The sequence below is a fragment of the Globicephala melas genome, chromosome 3 (assembly GCF_963455315.2).
Source record: "Globicephala melas chromosome 3, mGloMel1.2, whole genome shotgun sequence".
NCBI lineage: Eukaryota > Metazoa > Chordata > Mammalia > Artiodactyla > Delphinidae > Globicephala > Globicephala melas.
Window position 1 is genome coordinate 91,535,756 of NC_083316.1, and position 22,303 is coordinate 91,558,058.

The following is a 22,303-nucleotide window of genomic DNA, read 5'->3' on the forward strand; positions in this document are numbered from 1 at the left end:
AGAATTATTTTTTTACTCCAAGGAGTCCTAAAACTTGATTATCGGTGCTATGCTCAGACTGGGTCTCTGATGTGAAATGCAGAGTTGAAACACTTTTATTGCCCCATAGTCACAAACAGCTTTAATTAAATTGTACACTTTCATTTAAAATATATAATTGGGGACTTCCCTGGTGGCACAGTCATTAAGAATCTGTCTGCCAATGCAGGGGACATGGGTTTGAGCCCTGGTCCAGGAAGATCCCACATGCTGCGGAGCAACTAAGCCTGTGTGCCACAACTACTGAGCCTGTGTGCCACAACTACTGAAGTCTGTGCGCCTAGATCCCATGCTCTGCAACGAGAAGCCACCACAATGAGAAGCCTGTGCACCAAAGAGTAGCCCCTGCTCGCCAGAGGTAGAGAAAGCCTGCACGCAGCAACGAAGACTCAATGCAGCCATAAATAAATAAATTTTATAAATAAATAAATTAAATATATAATCGGTCCAGTTAGGGTAAGCCTATCTTCAGTCACCTTATAATCCTGCTCTGAAGAGGTAGTACTTTGAATTATTAAAAACTAGAATAGTAATGTGGACAACATAGAATAACCAAGAATCAGGTCCATCATCCTTAAGTTTATACGTCAATTTTAGGTACAGACTGTTGTATACATGTAGACTAAACAGAGAGAACTTTCCTATTTGTAAAAAGAAGAAAATGGAATAAGAGAAAGCTTTTATATAATATAATCATTAATTGTGAGACAACACAAACTTTTTGGTAAAAATCCAAATGTGAACCCAAGTTGAAACAAACCAAAAAAAGTACTTCACAGAGTGGGTGTTAATTCATTCAAAATTTTATTTGCCCTTTAACTAAAATTCCAGGTACTGTGGTAACTGCTAGGCATAAAAAAGGATGAAAAGGACAAGGTAAATAAACTTGCAAAGACATGCTCCAAGAGGTGATAAAGGCTAAAAATATGACTAGACAAAATGATAGGTAACAGGGTTATAATGGGCCATGACGAGAGTAAGGAAGTGCTGTAGATTTTTCATGCTCTATACACCCAATAAAAAGCTGCATGTGTGGAATTCCCTGGTGGTCCAGAGGCTAGGACTCTGCGCTTTCATTGCTGAGGGCCTGGGTTCGATCCCTGGTCAGGGAACTAAGATCCCACGAGCCGTGAGGCGGGACCAAAGAAAAGAAAATGAAAAATTTAAGCTAGGAGCGGAAGATATATTTTAATTAGCTTATTTTTTCGCTTTTTAAAAATTATTTTAAAATTTATGGATAACAGTTAAAATATAGTCTTGTTTAAAATTATTAATGTTATTAATGTATTTCAGAAATGTTCTTACATGTGCCATCCCATGAATAAAACAGTTGACATGGAGAGGTTGGGTGGGGAGGAAGAGGCTGACAGAATTAAATTATTTTTTTTTTACATAGTTATATTTGCAAAACAAATTTAGTATACCTGCAAAAAGCACTAAGATCCATACCACCAGATACTGTCGTTTGAATAGGACACAAGTTATCTCAAAGATACTTTTAATGCAAAAATTATCTGGCATGAGTCCTGTAATACAGTTCAAAAAACAGACAGATGGTAATAAACATTTCTACAGAGTACGTCTGGTAATTGAACACACAGAATAAAAAACCAGTTTCCTAGTAGAACCCTGAGTCCTTTAGTATTCAAACTTAAGAGGTTTTCTTAACAAGGGACTTAAAATAAATATGCTTGAGCCTAATGAAATGTTATCATCTTTATAAACAAAATTCATTATTATATATTTAGGTTTAAAGTTGGATAAAACATATTACTGTTTACAAATAACTATAAATGCAGTTATAAATTTATATATACTTTTAGATATTACAAATAAGTCACTTTGTCAAGTTACTTACATTTTCAGTTAAAGGAAGACTATCTATTCTTTTAGTGAGATTCTGAAGTTGAGCATAATACCAGTCTTTTTCCTTTTCTTCTTTGTCAAGGTCAGCAAGAAGCAATGATCTGTTTTTCAAAAAAAGTTAAGTTTACACAATGCTAATATAGCACACACAACAGCAGTTCTGATAAGCTGTAACTGTACTGTTCTCTATTTAAAGTATAATGAATAAATGAAAATTTTATTAATTTTGGATTTTTGAAGGTGGGACTTAATACAAGAATAAAAAGTATAATAAAGGAGTAAAGAAAAGCAGTAATTATGCAAAAAACAAACCTAGAGTACAGGGAACTACTGCATTGGACATAGATGTAGCTTTCAGCTTCTCAGCAGTTAAAACAGTAAGAAATATATTGTCACTGTGTAATAAGAGGAAATTATTCTGAGGGAGAGAAACGTTTTCTTAGTTTGGAATTTGAAGATGAATTTGTTGTATAAATTCCTCACAACCTAATCGATGATGTCCTCAATAACAATCTATATCAAGATACTCCATATCTGACCATTATAAAGGTAAATGTAAAATAAGAGTGTTAATGGGAAAAAAACAGTAGGTACAAGAAGTATATGATCTATCTCCTTTCATGTGGCTCTTTCCCAAAGCAACCACTATTATCACTCTCGTGTATATATTTCCAGAGATACTCTATAAAAATGCAAGGATATATATATATAATTACATGTACATTTTTAAAACATAAATAGTAGCATATTTTTATATGTGTTGTCCTGTAACTTTTTTTTTCCCACTTAAAAATGTATCTTGGAGATCACTCTGTATCAGAACATAAGGTCCTATGTGTTTTCTGCTAGCTGCAAAGATATTCATGAATCCATACAGGGATAAACTATAACTGGTTCTATGTTGGAGAGCATTTAGGATCTTTCTAATCTTTTGCTATTACAAACAATGCTGCACTGAATATCCTTATACATAAGTTCATTTCACAAATGTGCAAGCATGTACAGAAGATAAATTCCTAGGGTATGTAAATTTTAAAATTACTGCCCTTATTAGGTATTGTACCTATTTATGCTCTTGCCACCTTCACCAATGCAAACATTTTATCAAATGTTTAAAAAATTTTTACATACCTAGGATTTTAAGAAATGGTACATCACTATGGTTGTAATTTGATTTTTATTAGTATGAGTAAGGTTAAGTATTTTTTCAAGTTTAAAATCCATTTGTATTTCCATTTCTGTGACTTTTTCTTATTTATAGGACCTCTTCTATATTAAGAATGATAGCACTTTGTCAGTTATAAATATTTTTTCTCAGTTTACACTTGTTTTTTCACTATGTTTTTGCCATGTAGAAAATTTTAATTTTCCCGTAGTCAGATCTGAGGATATTTTTTATTATGGCTTCTGGGGTTTGCTCCTACACAGAGTTGTTCCCCACTCTGACACTGTTACTTTAAAATTCTATTTGATTATATTTTCTTGAAGAATATGTATGCATGTGAGTATGGAAGGTTCTATTCTTGCTAAAATTCCCTTTCCTTTACTGAGAAGCAATTTAAAAAATAAGAAATAAGACTTTACTTTTGATGTGGCAACCTCAGTAGTGAGGGAATCCATGGGAAGGAAGCCAGGCCCTGGTTATGATGTAACAACCTGGGGTGGGGGAGGTGTGCTGACCAATGAGAAGCTGTCCCCTCCCTTCCATTTTTGACGAAAGAACCAGGAGAAAGCAATGTAGAAATCTTGAATCTCTTTCACAGGCTGGATACTAAAACTGACATAAAAATGAGATCTGATTCTATTTTTCAATGTTCCCTGGTGAGTACCTGTAGGACCTACCAGGACTAAGGTGGGGAAATAAGGGATAGATGGAGATGCTATTTCCTCTGATTACTCTCCAATAAATAGGCTTATTTAAATAAGATTTGGGTGCTAAAAGTGCTTAAACGGATAGGCTAATGTTAGTGATGGTCGTGGAGTGAGGAAAATGTTAAGGAGAAGAGGGGCAAGTTGTTACTCTCAAGTTTAAGATCGAACTGTGGCAAAATGCTCTGGGGAAGCAAAAGTTACCAAGTCTTGAGCCAGCATGATAACAAGTGGTTAGCTGAGAGTAGCTGATCTTGTAACTTACACAACAGCGCTTAAGACTCAACACTGAAACAAGGTCCAGACCCAGAAGCTGGTGGGTCTCTATGGTTTGTTTAGTGTACTAATGGCTTATTTAGTGACTGTCAAGAGTCTTCTTTAAAATGTAAATCTCATGTCTTCTTAGTCCTCTAGCTAATTCAAGATCATCTAGAAGAGCATGGCACATGTATTATGCACTTAAATATTTGTTAAATGTATTAATGGCTAATGTGACAATGGCTGCCTATTGAGTGTATCAGACATACTGCTAAGTACTTTTTAAAAAATCGAATTTTATCCTCACAACATCTTTTAAGGTAGTTATTCTTCTTCTTTTTTTTTTTTTTTGGCGATACGCGGGCCTCTCACTGCTGTGGCCTCTCCCGTTGCGGAGCACAGGCTCCGGACGCGCAGGCTCAGCAGCCATGGCCCACGGGCCCAGCCACTCTGCGGCATGTGGGATCCTCCTGGACCGGGTCACGAACCCATGTCCCCTGAATCGGCAGGCGGACTCTCAACCACTGCGCCACCAGGGAAACCCTAGGTAGTTATTCTTATGCTAATTTTACAGACTGGAAAACTGAAGTTCAGAAAGGTTATGGACCTGGGTCTGAGTCCTGGCTTGACTACTTTCTAACACTTATCTCAATTATCTTGGGCAATACAGAAAACAAGAAAAAAAAAAAAAGAGACACAGAGGTAGTTGATCTATGACTTAAGGGATATCTAGAAATCTACGATATCTAGTTGATCTATGACTTAAGGGATATCTAGAGGGAGAAAAATCATCAAAGAAATAACAGAATTTTCAAAAGCTGAAGAAAATACATTTCCAGAGAAAAAGGGCACAGTGAGTATACAGCATGATGAATCAACAAAACACATATACCAAGGCATTCTGAAAGCTTCAGAAGAAGAAAAATGGTTCCCTGGAAAGGAATGTGAATCAGACCGATACTAAATTTTTCATCAGTGACATTGATTACGAAGAAGGAAAATAAGTTTGAGCCTAGACCTATCCAAACTATCAGGTGTGAGAGCAAAATAAAGATTTTGTCACATAAACAAGAACTAAATTTACCTCCAAACACAGTGAAAACTAAGAGGACACAAGATATATCAGAACTACACACACATATACTCTCCCCCCTCTCTCTCTGCTAATAAAATTAGACTTTTATCTACATGAAGCAAAGTAAGTTCCTAGGAAAGTCAGTATGCTCACATTCCTCTTAACAGAGCTCAAAGGGGACAAAGAGATGGAAGATTGTAGACCCTAGTTATTAGCTTCTTATTTTTCAGGATAGTGTTTCCTAGACTCTCAGAAACAGTCGCGATTCAAGGTATGAAACAGAGACTCATGTAAACTCAGAAGAGTAAAGAAAGCTTAACACTATTTCCGGTCCAGATGATTATCCCTATTTTTAGAGATGGACAAACCTGAAACCAGAGGGAAAGTAGTAAAAGGTCTTTTGCCTCTCAGTGAGATATGCTAGGCATTTTCCATATATTAATATTCATTTTTCATAACTCCACAAGGTAGAATCACATCCCTATTTTACAGAAGGGAATGACACAAAAATTTAATGACTTGACCAAGGTCCCAGAGGTAATATGTAACATTTATACATTTGAATATTTCTTGAAAGTCTAATACAACTTTTAGGAATATAAATATAATATGGTATTTATCACACATAAAGGAATTTATACGTTTTTAGAAGGTACAAAACACTTGACAAAGTTCCTAATAACGATATATATTCTGATACTCGTAGTGAGATGATTTGAACTTCAAGAAGAAAAGAATTAATACGCTAGCTCTGAGAAACCAGAACTTATTCTATGTCAAGTAATGTTTTTTAGACTTGGAAACTGATAAATTAAAAAATGCTTCATTTGTGGCCCCTTGTGATAGGCCTTTAATAATGGAAACAGTCATCTTATACTGGATCTAGTAGTTATTTAAGATCATGTGTATTACTCAATGTACAGAGCATGTGAGTATTTAAGTGACAAAGTAGAAGTTCAGAATCCCAAGAAATCGCCTCCTTTACATTTTTTCGATTTAAGGTAAGTACAATCAACAACATACTGTTTTTGAGATAATAAAGGCAAAATGCTCTCTGTTTGTGATCAACCACCATACACGCTTCATAATTCCTATCTTGTATCATTAAAAAATGACAAAATACTAGCTAAAATTGGAGCATACAAGTTTACTATTTAATGAAGAAAAGTTACCTCTCTTTTTCAAGTTCTTCTAAATAACCGGTATTTTCTCTGCTTCCATTTACAAACCCTCTTCTCGGAAATGAACCCATAGGAACAGGACTGCACTCTCCTGAACGACTAGATACAGATCCTTCTCGGCTTCCGTAAGAACGGAGGGACATTTTTGACCGTAGTTTCACTCCAGGAAAATTACTGCTATCTAAGTTAAGTTCTAAATAAAATACAGACAAGTTTTTATAAAACAATTGCTTTAAGTGCTCTAAAATATTGCTAATGCAATTATATTATCTTCTTATTTTTTAACATCTTTATTGGAGTATAATTGCTTTACAATGGTGTGTTAGTGTCTGCTTTATAACAAAGTGAATCAGCTATACATATGCGTATACATATATCCCCATATCTCTTCCCTCTTGCGTCTCCCTCCCACCCTCACTATGTGGTCACAAAGCACTGAGCTGATCTCCCTGTGCTATGCAGCTGCTTCCCACTATCTATCTATTTTACATTTGGTAGTGTATTTGTCCATGCCACTCTCTCACTTTGTCCCAGATTACCCTTCCCCCTCCCCATATATTCAAGTCCATTCTCTAGTAGGTCTGTGTCTTTATTCCCATCTTGCCCCTAAGTTCTTCAGAACTATTTTTTTAAATTCCATATATGTATGTTAGCATACGGTATTTTTTTAAACATCTTTATTGGAGTATAATTGCTTTACAATGGTGTGTTAGTTTGTGCTTTATAACAAAGTGAATCAGTTATACATATACATATGATCCCATACCTCTTCCCTCTTGCGTCTCCCTCCCTCCCACCCTCCCTATCCCACCCCTCTAGGTGGTCACAAACCACCTAGCTGATCTCCCTGTGCTATGCGGCTGCTTCCCAGGAGCTATCTATTTTACGTTTGGTAGTGTATATATGTCCATGCCACTCTCTCTGTCACAGCTTACCCTTCCCGCTCCCCATATCCTCAAGTCCATTCTCTAGTAGGTTTGTGTCTTTATTTCCGACTTACCCCTAGGTTCTTCATGACCTTTTTTTCCCTTAGATTCCTATGTGTTAGCATATGGTATTTGTTTTTCTCTTTCCGACTTACTTCACTCTGTATGACGGACTCTAGGTCCATCCACCTCACTACAAATATCTCAATTTTGTTTCTTTTTATGGCTGAGTAATATTCCATTGTACGTATGTGCCACATCTTCTTTATCCACTCATCTTTTGGTGGGCATTTAGGTTGCTTCCATGTCCTGGCTACTGTAAACAGAGCTGCAATGAACATTGTGATACATGATTGTTTTTGAATTATGGTTTTCTCAGGGTATATACCCAGTAGTGGGATTGCTGGGTCATATGGTAGTTCTATTTTTAGTTTTTTAAGGAACCTCCATACTGTTCTCCATAGTGGCTGTATGAATTTACATTCCCACCAACAGTGCAAGAGTGTTCCCTTTTCTCCACACCCTCTCCAGCATTTACTGTTTCTAGATTTTTTTGATGATGGCCATTCTGACTGGTGTGAGATGATATCTCATTGTAGTTTTGATTTGCATTTCTCTAATGATAAATGATATTGAGCATTCTTTCATATGTTTGTTGGCAATCTGTATATCTTCTTTGGAGAAATGTCTATTTAGGGCTTCTGCCCAATTTTGGATTGGGTTGTTTGCTTTTTTGTTATTGAGCTGAATGAGCCGCTTGTAAATCTTGGAGATTAATCCTTTGTCAGTTGCTTCATTTGCAAATATTTTCTCCCATTCTGAGGGCTGTCCTTTGGTCTTGTTTATAGTTTCCTTTGCTGGGCAAAGGCTCTTAACTTTCATTAGGTCCTATTTGTCTATTTTTATTTCCATTTCTCTAGGAGGTGGGTCAAAAAGGATCTTGCTGTGATTTATGTCATAGAGTGTTCTGCCTATGTTTTACTCTAAGAGTTTGATAGTTTCTGGCCTTACATTTAGGTCTTTAATCCATTTTGAGTCTATTTTTGTGTATGGTGTTAGGGAGTGTTCTAATTTCATACTTTTACATGTACCTGTCCAGTTTCCCCAGCACCACTTACTGAAGAGCTGTCTTCTCTCCACTGTATATTCTTGCCGCCTTTATCAAAGATAAGGTAACTATATGTGCGTGGGTTTAACTCTGGGCTTTCTATCCTTTTCCATTGATCTATATTTCTGTTTTTGTGCCAGTATCATACTGTTTTGATTACTGTAGCTTTGTAGTATAGTCTGAAGTCCAGGAATCTGATTCCTCCAGCTCCATTTCTTTCTCAAGATTGCTTTGGCTATTCGGGGTCTTTTGTGTTTCCATACACTTTGTGAAATTTTTTATTCTAGCTCTGTGAAAAATGCCAGTGGTAGTTTGATAGGGATTGCATTGAATCTATAGATTGCTTTGGGTAGTATAGTCATCTTCACAATGTTGATTATTCCAATCTAAGAACATGGTACATCTCTCCATCTGTTGGTATCATCTTTAATTTCTTTCACCAGTGTCTTATAATTTTCTGCATACAGGTCTTTTGTCTCTCTAGGTAGGTTTATTCCTAGATGTTTTATTCTTTTTGTTGCAATGGTAAATGGGAGTATTTTCTTGATTTCACTTTCAGATTTTTCATCATTAGTGTATAGGAATGCAAGAGATTTCTGTGCATTAAGTATGTATCCTGCTACTTTACCAAAATTCATTGATTAGCTCTAGTAGTTTTCTGATAGCATCTTTTGGATTCTCTATGTATAGTATCATGTCATCTGCAAACAGTGACAGGTTTACTTCTTCTTTTCTGATTTGGATTCCTTTTATTTCTTTTTCTTCTCTGATTGCTGTGGCTAAAACTTCCAAAACTATGTTGAATAATAGTGGTGAGAGTGGGCAACCTTGTCTTATTCCTGATCTTAGTGGAAATGATTTCAGTTTCTCACCACTGAGAACAATGTTGGCTGTAGGTTTGTCATATATGGCCTTCATTACGTTGAGGTAAGTTCCCTCTATGCCTACTTTCTGGAGAGTTTTTATCATAAATGGGTGTTGAATTTTGTCGAAAGCTTTTTCTGCATCTATTGAGATGACCATATGGTTCTTCTCCTTCAATCTGTTAATATGGTGTATCACATTGATTGATTTGCGTATATTGAAGAATCCTTTCATTCCTGAGATAAACCCCAATTTATCATGGTGTATGATCCTTTTATTGTGCTGTTGGATTCCGTTTGCTAGTATTTTGTTGAGGATTTTTGCATCTATGTTCATCAGTGATATTGGCCTGTAGTTTTGCTTCTTTGTGACATCTTTGTCTGGTTTTGGTATCAGGGTGATGGTGGCCTCGTAGAATGCGTTTGGGAGTGTTCCTCCATCTGCTATACTTTGGAAGAGTTTGAGAAGGATAGGTGTTAGCTCTTCTCTGTTTGATAGAATTCGCCTGTGAAGCCATCTGGTCCTGGGCTTTTGTTTGTTGGAAGATTTTTAATCACTGTTTCAATTTCAGTGCTTGTGATTGTTCTGTTCATATTTTCTATTTCTTCCTGGTTCACTCTTGGAAGGTTGTGCATTTCTAAGAATTTGTCCATTTCTTCGTGGTTGTCCATTTTATTGGCATATAGTTGCTTGTCGTAATCTCTCATGATCCTTTGTATTTCTGCAGTGTCAGTTGTTACTTCTCCTTTTTCATTTCTAATTCTATTGATTTGAGTCTTCTCCTTTTTCTTGATGAGTCTGGCTAATGGTTTATCAATTTTGTTTATCTTCTCAAAGAACCAGCTTTTAGTTTTATTGATCTTTGCTACTGTTTCCTTCTTTTCCTTTTCATTTATTTCTGATCTGATCTTTATGATTTCTTTCCTTCTGCTAATTTTGGGGTTTTTTTGTTCTTCTTTCTCTAATTTCTTTAGGTGTAAGGTTAGATTGTTTATTTGAGATGTTTCTTGTTTCTTAAGGTAGGATTGTATTGCTATAAACTTCCCTCTTATAACTGTTTTTGCTGCATCCCGTAGCTTTGGGGTCATTGTGTTTTCATTGTCATTTGTTTCTAGGTATTTTTTGATTTCCTCTTTGATTTCTTCAGTGGTCTCTTGGTTATTAAGTAGTGTATTGTTTAGCCTCCATGTGTTTGTATTCTTTACAGATATTTTCCTGTAATTGATATCTAGTCTCATAGCGTTGTGGTTGGAAAAGATACTTGATACGAGTTCAATTTTCTTAAATTTACCAAGGCCTGATTTGTGACCCATGATATGATCTATCCTGGAGAATGTTCCATGAGCCCTTGAGAAGAAAGTGTATTCTGTTGTTTTTGGATGGAATGTCCTATAAATATCAATTAAGTCCATCTTGTTTAACGTATCATTTAAAGCTTGTGCTTCCTTATTTATTTTCGTTTTGGATGATCTGTCCATTGGTGAAAGTGGGGTGTTAAAGTCCCCTACTATGATTGTGCTACTGTCGATTTCCTCTTTTATGGCTGTCAGTACTTGCCTTATGTATTGAGGTGCTCCTATGTTGGCTGTATAAATATTTACAACTGTTATATCTTCTTCTTGGATTGATCCCTTAATCATTATGTAGTGTCCTTCTTTGTCTCTTGTAATAAATAGTCTTTGTTTTAAAGTTTATTTTGTCTGATATGAGAATTGCCACTCCAGCTTTCTTTCGATTTCCATCTGCATGGAATATCTTTTTCCATCCCCTCATTTTCAGTCTGTATGTGTCTCTAGGTCTGAAGTGGGTGTCTTGTAGACAGCATATATATGGGTCTTGTTTTTGTATCTATTCAGCCAGTCTATGTCTTTTGGTTGGAGCATTTAATCCATTTACATTTAAAGTAATTATCGGTATGTATGTTCCTATTCCCATTTTCTTAATTGTTTTGGGTTTGTTATTGTAGGTCTTTTGCTTCTCTTGTGTTTCCTGCCTAGAGAAGTTCCTTTAGCATTTGTTTTAAAGCTGGTTTGGTGGTGCTGAATTCTCCTAGCTTTTGCTTGTCTGTAAAGGTTTTAATTTCTCTGTCCAATCTGAATGAGATTCTTGCTGGGTAGAGTAATCTTGGTTGTAGGTTTTTCCCTTTCATCACTTTAAATATGTCCTGCCACTCCCTTCTGGCTTGCAGAGTTTCTGCTGAAAGATCAGCTGTTGACCTTATGGGGGATTCCCTTGTATGTAGTTTCTTTTCCCTTGCTGCTTTTAATATTTTTTCTTTGTATTTAATTTTTGATAGTTTGATTAATATGTGTCTTGGCGTGTTTCTCCTTGGATTTATCCTGTATGGGACTCCCTGTGCTTCCTGGACTTGATTAACTATTTCCTTTCCCATATTAGGGAAGTTTTCAACTATAAACTCTTCAAATATTTTCTCAGTCCCTTTCTTTTTCTCTTCTTCTTCTGGGACCCCTATAATTCAAATGTTGGTGCATTTAATGTTATCCCAGATGTCTCTGAGACTGTCCTCAATTCTTTTCATTCTTTTTTCTTTGTTCTGCTCTGCAGCAGTTATTTCCACTATTTTATCTTCCAGGTCACTTATCCGTTCTTCTGCCTCAGTTATTCTGCTATTGATCCCTTCTAGAGAATTTTTAATTTCATTTGTTGTGTTGTTCATCACTGTTTGTTTGCTCTTTAGTTCTTCTAGGTCCTTGTTAAACATTTCTGTATTTTCTCCATTCTATTTCCAAGATTTTGGATCATCTTTACCATCATTATTCTGAATTCTTTTTCACGTAGACTGCCTATTTCCTCTTCATTTGTTAGGTCTGGTGGGTTTCTGCCTTGCTCCTTCATCTGCTGTGTGTTTCTCTGTCTTCTCATTTTGCTTAACTTACTGTGTTTGGGGTCTCCTTTTCGCAGGCTGCAGGTTCGTAGTTCCCATTGTTTTTGGTGTCTGCCCCCAGTGGCTAAGGTTGGTTCAATGGGTTGTGTAGGCTTCCTGGTGGAGGGAACTAGTGCCTGTGTTCTGGTGGATGAGACTGGATCTTGTCTTTCTGGTGGGCAGGTCCACGTCTGGTGGTGTGTTTTGGGGTGTCTGTGGCCTTATTATGATTTTAGGCAGCTTCTCTGCTAATGGGTGGGGTTGTGTTCCTGTCTTGCTAGTTGTTTGGCATAGGATGTCCAGCACTGTAGCTTGCTGGTCGTTGAGTGGAGCTGGGTCTTGGCCTTGAGATGGAGATCTCTGGGAGATTTCTGCCGTTTGATATTATGTGGAGCTGGGATGTCTTTTGGGGACCAGTGTCCTGAACTTAGCTCTCCCACCTGAGAGGCACAGCCCTGATGCTTGGCTGGAGTACCTAGAGCCTGTAACCCACACAGCTGGTCACACAGAAATCCATGGGTCAGTGAGGACAGGTGAAACTTGAGTCTGGTTTCAACTCAAACTTGAACTCCAGAGATAACCTGTCAGGTGAACGCAGCCCCCCACGGAGAAAACTTTACACACAGCGCAGTGAGCCACCCTGTGACTCCCTCCTCAGCACCTCCTGGCGGTTCTATCTTTTAAAACTGAAATCTTTGGTTCATATTTTAGCCCTCTGATTTTAAGCCATTTTATAATATAACTGATAATACATTATATATATTACATAAAGCCTGTAGGAGTACTAAATTATGGCAGCTATTGAGCAGCAAATTTATATAGGAAACAGAAGAAATCCTATCAAAAATGCTGATGCTCAGAGAAATTCATTGACTCCTGGTTCTATAAGAGAAACAGTCCCACAAAAAATCAGGCCATATGTATGAAGATAAAACACTTCTATCCTGGACGGAACAAAGAAGGTCACTGACTCCTTCAAATGAAGCAGTGGGCCCAGTTTGTGGCATACAGCTTATTAAAGGCCTATTTAGTGACTAGTGGAACAGCAATGAGTTTTAGAAAGAGCTGAAAATTATCAAGGAAGTAATCTAAAATAGTTTATTCAAAGCCAAGAAAACCCAATACCAACATTCTAATCAAGAGAAGCTGTACTTGGGTATATACACCTAAAGGTGACAACTAGACCTTAAAAAAATTACTTTAAAACACTTTTTAAAAATCTACCTTTGATATATGTATATGTATAGCTGATTCACTTTGTTATAAAGCAGAAACGAACACACCACTGTAAAGCAATTATACTCCAATAAAGATGTTAAATAAATAAATAAATAAATAAATAAATAAATCTACCTTTGAGACGCTCTAATAAATCAATCTGTCCAGACGAAGCCATAGCTTCATCTTCAATACTTCCTTGTAGTTGTTTAAGTACTTCCTGTAAAAAAGAACAGAATGTATTAACATGACAAAATTCTAAGTAATTTTTTTTTAATAATATGAACTTAATTTTTTAAATTTTTAAAAAACTTTTTGGCTGCATTGGGTCTTCGTTGCTGCGTGTGGGCTTCTCATTGCGGTGGCTTCTCTTGTTGCAGAGATGGGCTCTAGGCACGCAGGCTCAGCAGTTGTGATGCGTAGGCTCAGTAGTTGTGGCTCATGGGCTTAGCTGCTCCATGGCATGTGGGATCTTCCTGGACCAGAGATCAAACCCGTGTCCCCTGCATTGGCAGGCAGATTCTTAACTACTGTGCCACCAGGGAAGTCCCCTAAATAACTTTTTGAAGACATGCTTCTACATTTCTTGGCATTTAGGTCTGCTTGGGGAACAAAGTGATTTCAGATCTATCTGAAAACGTATCATAAATTGTAAAGTACTCTACATATATTACCTATTGCTAATTATGAATAATAAATTATAGCCCAACAACAGTGATATTTTGTGATAATGGTGATTATGGGTAGTCTCCATGCAATATACTATATATATGGAATAGTTAAGATATATTATCTGCAACTTCTGAAATAATATAGCAAAGCGGATCATTCTCATCTTTCAGAGAGATCAACTGAGACTCAAAGACTTGCCCGAGGCACAAAAGCTAGTTATCTGTTTAAAATCCATGTCTCTTAAGCTTATACCAACATGGCCATGAAAAACACCAGATTAACACAGTATGCTGTTTTATTTAACACCCCAATAAACAGCAAGCTTTTATATACTACATTTATGTACATTCTGCTAGTACACTGATTTATAATCAGCAGATAGTTAAGTGACTGTATGCTCACTGTCTCCTGACTTTTGATCCATTATTTCCTTTCCCATCTAAATCCTTCTGTTGATAAATTTTTGTCAAAGAAGGTTGGGAACTTTCATCTTCTATTAGTTTTTCTGTAATTTATATACATTTACATTTTATATATTCTGAGGCATCCCATTCTAGTTCACAGCAGAATCTTTTGTTGGCCAACTAGGTTTCCAAATGCAAAACAGTGTATTTGAACATTTACAATCTTATAGCTATGGGCAGTGTTCCTCTATATGAAAAATGATCCATAAATAGATTGAAAAGGAAATCTGTCAAAAAGTGAGTAAATGTAGCAAAGACAACTTCACTGGTTTACCTTGACAGTGACATTATAAGCATTAAGAAAAGAATCCCTATGTTAACAACAAGAAATAGCCTGTGACCTTAAGATCTGACCTTCAAATAATAGACCATGTTGGAGGTTAAAAGGCTTAGATAAGTAGACGTGGGACGTGGGACATGGAGGTGACGGATATCCACGTTCAGAAATTATGTCAGAGTGTATCACAACTGTGGGATAGGAAATAAATTTGCACAGGGATGCCTTTCTCGAATGAATGTAGATTACTCTAAAACATTTAGTATAAACATCAGGACACCATCTCTTCCATAAAGTTTGAGATTACCACTGTAGGTTACCTGCAGTGTTTAGGATCCCAATTCTCCTTCCATCCACTGCTGCTTGTAGTCTTTCAATGACCCTTTAATCTTATCACTATTTCTTATAATCCCCAGTCTCACAATTCAACAACTGCCTTTCTCAAATAACTTCCAATTATATGTCTAATCCTAACCTCACTTGCAAATTTCAGACTCACTTTCCCAGTATGACTGATGCTTTACATTCAGTGCATCTGGATGATATGCACTGCACATGTAAATGTCCGAACTATCATTTTGTGTCACTAAAACCTTTTCTTCGCCTTGTATTCCTTCAGTTAAATGGCAGTAGCCTTCTTTTGTACCTCCAGGCTCAAATCCTCAGCATCCCCTCCTTCATCTTCCCAATCAGTTATCAAATTCTGTATTCTAGCTCTATTATCTCTCTTATAGCCATCTCTTTTCTATTCTTACTGTCACTATCCTGATTATTAACCTCAAAACTACTAAAATAAACTCCTAAATGGTCCTACCTTGCACAGAACTATCAGAGTAAGCCTTTTAAAACACAGCTCTGATCAGGTCTCTCTTTATACAAGATTATTCTCCAAAGCCTATCATCAAGAGTTCGCAGTGGTATTCTATGGAAGTTAGAATTGCAAGAAAATTTTTTGCTTGTTTTTGGTTTCCTAATTTTAAAACAACAGGTATTACAAAAAAAATATTGTTTTTAGAAAAGGTACAAGTACTTAAGAGTTCAAAAACAACAAGAAAAAGAAATCCTTGGCATCTCATAGGACATATACCTGATTTTTCAAAACTAATGGCACATTAACAGTTTTTAAGAAACATGTTAAAAAATAATAAAGAAGAATTAAAATAACATCAACAATAGAAATTAAAAGGCTATATAAACCTGCATGTCCAACAATAAAGGATTAAATAAATTTATGGCATTAGCCATACAATGGAATATTACAGAACTATGAAAATATTATAAAATATTTAGTGACATAAAAAGATGACTTATATTAAATTAAAAAGCATGCTTCAAAATACGATCCCATTAAATGCATGCCTGCATAAAATGCACAGAGAGAAAAATATACACATTATCAAAGGTTACTGCTGGTATTAAAAACATTTTTTAAATGAGTGATTTTGATATCTCTTTTTGTTTGCCCATATTTCCTAATTTTTAAAAACAGTAAATATGCACAGCTTGTAATATGTTTTTTTTAAGTTTCTGTGCATGTGGTTAGAAGTCTGTTGATAAAAGTTCTAACCACAAAAGTAAATAAAACTATTGAAATTTAAGGTTTAAAAAAATTTTTTTTAAGACTTTCAAAGCAGACACCTTGGAAGCTACTCATTCCAATATGTTCCATTAAACTTTTTTTGTACATTCTGAGTTATGAACCTCACCAAAAAAAGAAAAAAAAAAGCACACGTTATTAATTCATAGTTAGATCCAGTTACCTTCCCTCACGATGACATCATCCAGCATGACTACATTACTCACTACTTTGTTGTGAATAGTTTATGGCTATTCCATGATAAAAATTAGCCCTAATTTTTTTTCTGCTTTACTGAGATACAACATACATATGAAAAGTACACCAATATTAAGTTTCTGATGTAATCTAAGTATCCATGTAATCACTACCCAGGGAAGACACAGAACATTTCCAGCATCTCAGAAGGTTCCCTTTTGTCCCTTACCAATCAATATTCACTCCCAGAGGTAACCAGTATTCTGATTTCTGTGTCTATTAGTTGGCATGCTTGTGAACTGCATATAAATGAAATCATACAGTATACAGTCTTTTGTGTCTCACGTTTTTTGATCACCAAAATTTCTATGAGATTTATTCATGCTGTTGCATGTATCAGCTATTTTTTTTTTAATGCTATGTAGTTATCCACTGTATGAATGCACCTCAACTGATTTATCCTTTATTCTCCCTCTTGATGGACATTTGGGTTGTTGCCAGTTTGGAGGCTATTATGAAGAATGCTACTATGAACATTTTTGCACATATCTTCAGGTGGACACATGCACTCACTTCTCTTGAGTATATATCTGGAAGTTTAAACGCTGAGTCATAGGGTTTAACTTTAAAAGAAACTGCTGAATGGTTTTCCAAAGATGATGTGCCATTTTATACTCCTACCAGCAATGTATAAGCATCTTGATGTTCCACATTTGGCATGATCAGTCTTTTAAATTTTAGTGATTTGATTAGGAATGAAATGATATTTGCACTTCCCTGAGGATAAAGGATGTTGAATCCCTTTACATGTGCTTACTGACCATTTACCTTCCTTTCTGAATTGTCTTTTCAAGTTTTGGGCCAGATTTTAAAAACTGGACTTTAAAAATTCTTGGTTTGTAAAAATTCTTTGTATATTCTGAACCAAGTCCTTTATCAGATATACGTACTGCAAATATTTTCTTCCAGTCTATGCTTTGTCTTTTCATTTTCTTAATGAAGTCTTGAATAGATTTTAAGTTTTAAATTTGATGACATTCATCTTATACCTTTTTTTCTTTTATGCTTAGAGCTTTATGTGTACTAAGAAATTTTGCCTTCATGAAGGTCAAAGCGATATTACCCTATATTTTCTTCCAGAAACATAATGGAGTCTTTTGATGAACAAAAGCTGTTGGTTTTAATGATGTCCCACTGATAAATTTTTAGTACTTTGGCATTCTATTTAAGAAATCTTTGCCTACTCTAAGGAGATGAAGCTATTCCCTAAGTTTTCTTCCAGAAGGAAACTGTTCTGTTTTCACATTTACATTTTTTGCATATGATTTACTTGAATTACTTTTTTGCATATGATTTGAGGTAGAGCTCTTGGTTCTTTTTTGGTTTTTTTCCTTTATACAGATATTTAATTGCCTCTGCACCATTTATTGAAAAGACCAGCCTTTCCCCACTGATCTGCAGGGATGCCTGGATCATAAATCAGGTGACCATATATATGTAGGTATTTTTCTCAACTCTATTGCTGTTCGTCTACTAATCTACTCTAATTACCACATTGTCTTAATAACTTTACAACAGCTTTACATTAATTCTCAGCTACTACGCCTTTAAATATTACTTTTGCTCCATTCTCTTCCCCTGCCCCTTCTAAGACTTCAATTATACTTGCTTTTACCTATTTGCCTGTGTCCCTCGTGACTCTTACATACTTTTTGTTTTCCATTTTTCTTCCTCTTCTGTGCTTCAGTTTGGATATTTTTCTATTGACCTTTCTACATGTTCACTAATTCTATCTTCTCACTAGTTCATTAATCCTGTGTTTAATCTGTGACCAAGCCCATCCAATAAGTTAATGTCAAAAATATTTCAGTTATAGAACATCTATATGACTCTTCTTAATTACAGATTCCAATTCTCTGTCAAGATTTTCTGATTTTTCATCCATTTAATCCAACCTTTTCTCTTTTTTTTTTGCGGTACGTGGGCCTCTCACTGTTGTGGCCTCTCCCGTTGCGGAGCACAGGCTCCGGACACGCAGGCTCAGCGGCCATGGTTCACAGGCCCAGCCGCTCCGCAGAATGTGGGATCTTCCCGGACCGGGGCATGAACCTGTGTCCCCTGCATCGGCAGGCGGACTCTCAACCACTGCGCCACCAGGGAAGCCCCAACCTTTTCTTTTTTCTCAAAACATTTAAATTATGTTAAAATCTTTGACTACTAATTACAACACATGGATCATCTTGGGATTTGCTTCTATTTTCTATTTGTTCTTTTGATTAGCAGTCATTTTCCTATTTCTTTGTATTTCTTGTAACTTTTAACTGCATGCTAGTCATTATGTATACAAGAATAATAAAGACTTCAGATCAGATTTTGCCTCAAAGAGTTTGCCCTTTCCACCACTGGGGTCTGATTTCCTTCATTCAATAGCTGAAAATAGGTTGCAGGTGCAGTTTAAGTGAACTTCATATCTGATTTGGTTTGCCAAGTTCCTTGAATGTCTCTCTCCTCTACACTTAAACTGAGGAGACCTGTTGTACGAGTATTCCTCTAGCAGGACATGGCCTCCTAACGTCCTGCCTCCACAGTCCATCCCCAGCATCTTTCCCCACAGCAAGACTCAGCCAATGGCCCCATGCATTTTGAGAAAATTTGGGAAAACTAGCCATGCATTTGGAGCTCCTCTAAATGTCAATACTTCAGATCTGCCCATGTGTTTGTCAAGACCTCCAACAGTTTCTTTCCTCCAGTAGAGTCCTGTGCCAGTGATGAATTATCAGTCTGTCCCTAGAAATAGCAAATACCCCTGGGGAAGAAAATTACCAGTGATCTCAGCTCATCTAGAAAGGGCTCTTTCCTCTTAGGAATTTTAGTTAATACAGTCCTTGATGATTTCACACTTCTCCAATGTCTTTAAAAGTACGATTTTAATTTTTTGTCCAGTGTTTTCTAGTTGCTGCAGTAGTACTGAATGATTGCCTGGGGCTGCATGCTGCATACAACCTTAAAGAAGTCCTCAATTTCAGAGTGTTTAAGAGAAAATGCAACACAACTACAAAGCAATTCCAAATAAAATACTTCAAAAAAATGTTTTGAGAAACAACAGCTTTTTAAATTAATATGTAAATTTTAAAGGAGAGAATATTCATTTGTCTTTATAAATTCTGGAAGTTTTTTTTTTTTTTTTTTTTTTTGCGGTACGTGGGCCTCTCACTGTTGTGGCGTCTCCCGTTGCGGAGTACAGGCTCCGGATGCGCAGGCTCAGTGGCCATGGCTCTGGAAGTTTGGTTTTAAAAAATTACTTAGTTACATTACATAATCACATTATTTTAAAAAACATTTTAAGATTTTAAAAACATCAGAAACTTAATTATTAGAGACAAAATATGCTGTGGTCATATCAGTAAATAGGAAATATTTATCAATGATCAACTGTGTCATTTCAAGGGGGTTTCTGCTTGACTCACTTCTGTTTTTCTCAATATATCATAGTTATTTATTCTTTTCATTACCAGATAAAAGTACACTTGGTAATTAAATCTTCAAAATAAATTATGAAATGTGCCAATTTGAATTTCTACTTCTCATTTTTTCTTATACTCTGAAAATAAAAGATGCTTTCCATGTATGGTTTTATAGTTTACAGAGCAAGTTATAAATATTTCATTTTGCTAAAATACAAAAAGATAATAATAGATGATTAATATTTTACCTAAAGATAATTTTTTCTATACCATGCCATATCTCAGTTTAAATGCTTCACAACACACCATATTTACCTTGTTGCTATGCTCACCATTTTAAAGTAAATCACGTTCATTTCTAGCCCTGGAGTAAAAAATATAATACATAATTTCTCTTAAGTTTAGCTGTAATTGCTGCATTTATCTGATCTAAATCCCACAAAATCTGTATTTTATTTTAATTACAGAAATGTCAAGTATATACATAAATGTAGAGAACAATGTAACAAACTCCTATGTATCCTCACATCTTACTTCAGTAACTATCAACTCATGGGCTTCTTTCATCTACACCCATAACCATTTTCTCCTTTCCCCTACAACCCAAATTTATCTGAAAAACAAATCTCAGACACACTGTTTCTTCTGTAAAAAAATTTGATATACGGTCTTCCCTGGTGGCGCAGTGGATGAGAGTCCGCCTGCCGATGCAGGGGACACGAGTTTGTGCCCCGGTCCGGGAAGATCCCACATGCTGCGGAGCGGCTGGGCCCATGAGCCATGGCCGCTGAGCCTGCGCGTCCGGAGCCTGTGCTCCGCAACAGAAGAGGCCACAATAGTGAGAGGCCCGCGTACCGCAAAAAAAAAAAAAAAAAATTCGATATGTATATTTACACAGGGATTCTTTCTAAACACAACCACAATGCCATCATTATACCTAAAAAATAAGCATTTCCTTAATATTCTCAAATATACAGTGTTCACATTCCCCTAACTGTTGTACACATACTTTCCTGACACACACACACAAAATACTTTTATAGTATCAATGACATGTAATCAATAGCAAAGCAGTATTCTCTTTTGCCACTAGATGGTACTACTGCATAAACTTCAGAAATCCTGAGACATCTAGTTGGAGGAGACACACCTTGCCTTCCATAGAGTAAATATGTTAATGATCAGTAAACATAATTCAAGATCATATGATGTATTCCAAAGTTTAGTAAGTGATTTTATGAGAAATAACCATTGTTTTGGATTAACTTTAATCCAGTGTAAGAAGTGCCAATGTTTCCAAGTGTCTTTTCACAACTCGATATTCTAAGACAAAATAAACAGGCCATGGTTCCTATTCTTTAACACCATACATAAAGCCTCTTAAAAGGAGAGATACATAAATAATTTCAGTACAAGGTCGTAACTGCTATGATAACATACACCCAATCCTGAAGAAATACGTGGATGGCTTAGCAAGGATGTCTGTAAAAGCACTTGCTGAGTAATAATCAATTCACAGTTGAATTCAGACAATATTAGTATTTAATTAGTATTTAATATTAAATAGTAATATTCATGATGTATATTATACCACATGGCTAAGAGGTCACCCTGATATTCCACTGTAGAAATTTAAGGGTCTGACTTGTATTGTTACTCTGAGAGACATTCCATTTCAACATAGAGATGGATCTAAAGATAGGTTAAAATGTTTCCCAAAAATGAATTTTGAATTTGCTCAAGTAGTTTAAAAAAAAAACCCAACAACTTTTAAAAGGGACCTCAGAATTCTGCACTACAAAAGAGACATTGAGATAGGCATGCCAGGAAGAATTCCCTACTAAGTATACTTCTGAAGTAGATGAAAGAGTAGTCCTGCTGGGAATTTTAAGTTTTTTATCTTTAAACTTTTAAAACCACATGCCATGTACAATAATTTTAGATATATTATGTTGATCTGTGTTAAAATACCAGACTATACTTTTTTAACCTAGTAGGTAATTGAGTCAGCTGTTTTTAAGGTCACCCAAAGCCTGTGGTGAGAAAAAATGTTTCTTTATAGTCTACTTAATCTCCAAAAGGACTTGAGGTAGGTATCTTGGAGATCTGTCAATTGCTACTGCCATAGAAATAGGCAATTAGAGTGGAAAAGATTTATAGATACATAGGGAGGGAGGGAGGGAGGGAGGGAGAGAAAGAAAAAGAGAGAGAGAGAGAGAAAGAAAGAGAGAGAGAAAAAGAAAGAAAGAGAAAGAAGAGAAAGAAAGAAAAAGAAAGAAAAGCTCATATGAGTAAAAGGCTGAACTGTTATGATAATGAATACAAAAGTAAAAGAGGAGCAAAATAGTTCAGTGATATACAGAA

The 22,303-nt window shown here is 35.9% G+C and overlaps 1 protein-coding gene across 19 annotated transcripts in view; it reads right to left on the minus strand.

The window, feature by feature from the left end:
• APC (APC regulator of WNT signaling pathway) overlaps positions 1 to 22,303 on the minus strand; it is a 138,853-nt gene that overhangs the window by 67,277 nt on the left and 49,273 nt on the right. For 18 of the 19 annotated variants that reach the window (XM_060296109.1, XM_060296110.1, XM_060296107.1 and 15 more), the window contains 3 exons: positions 13,424 to 13,508; positions 6,280 to 6,481; positions 1,898 to 2,006 (listed from right to left, as the gene is read on the minus strand). In XM_060296109.1, the coding sequence (XP_060152092.1) occupies positions 1,898 to 2,006; positions 6,280 to 6,481; positions 13,424 to 13,508 (396 nt within the window). Of the gene's footprint in view, positions 1 to 1,897; positions 2,007 to 6,279; positions 6,482 to 13,423; positions 13,509 to 22,303 lie in introns of those variants that run through there. The other variant, XM_060296119.1, reaches the window with a different exon arrangement.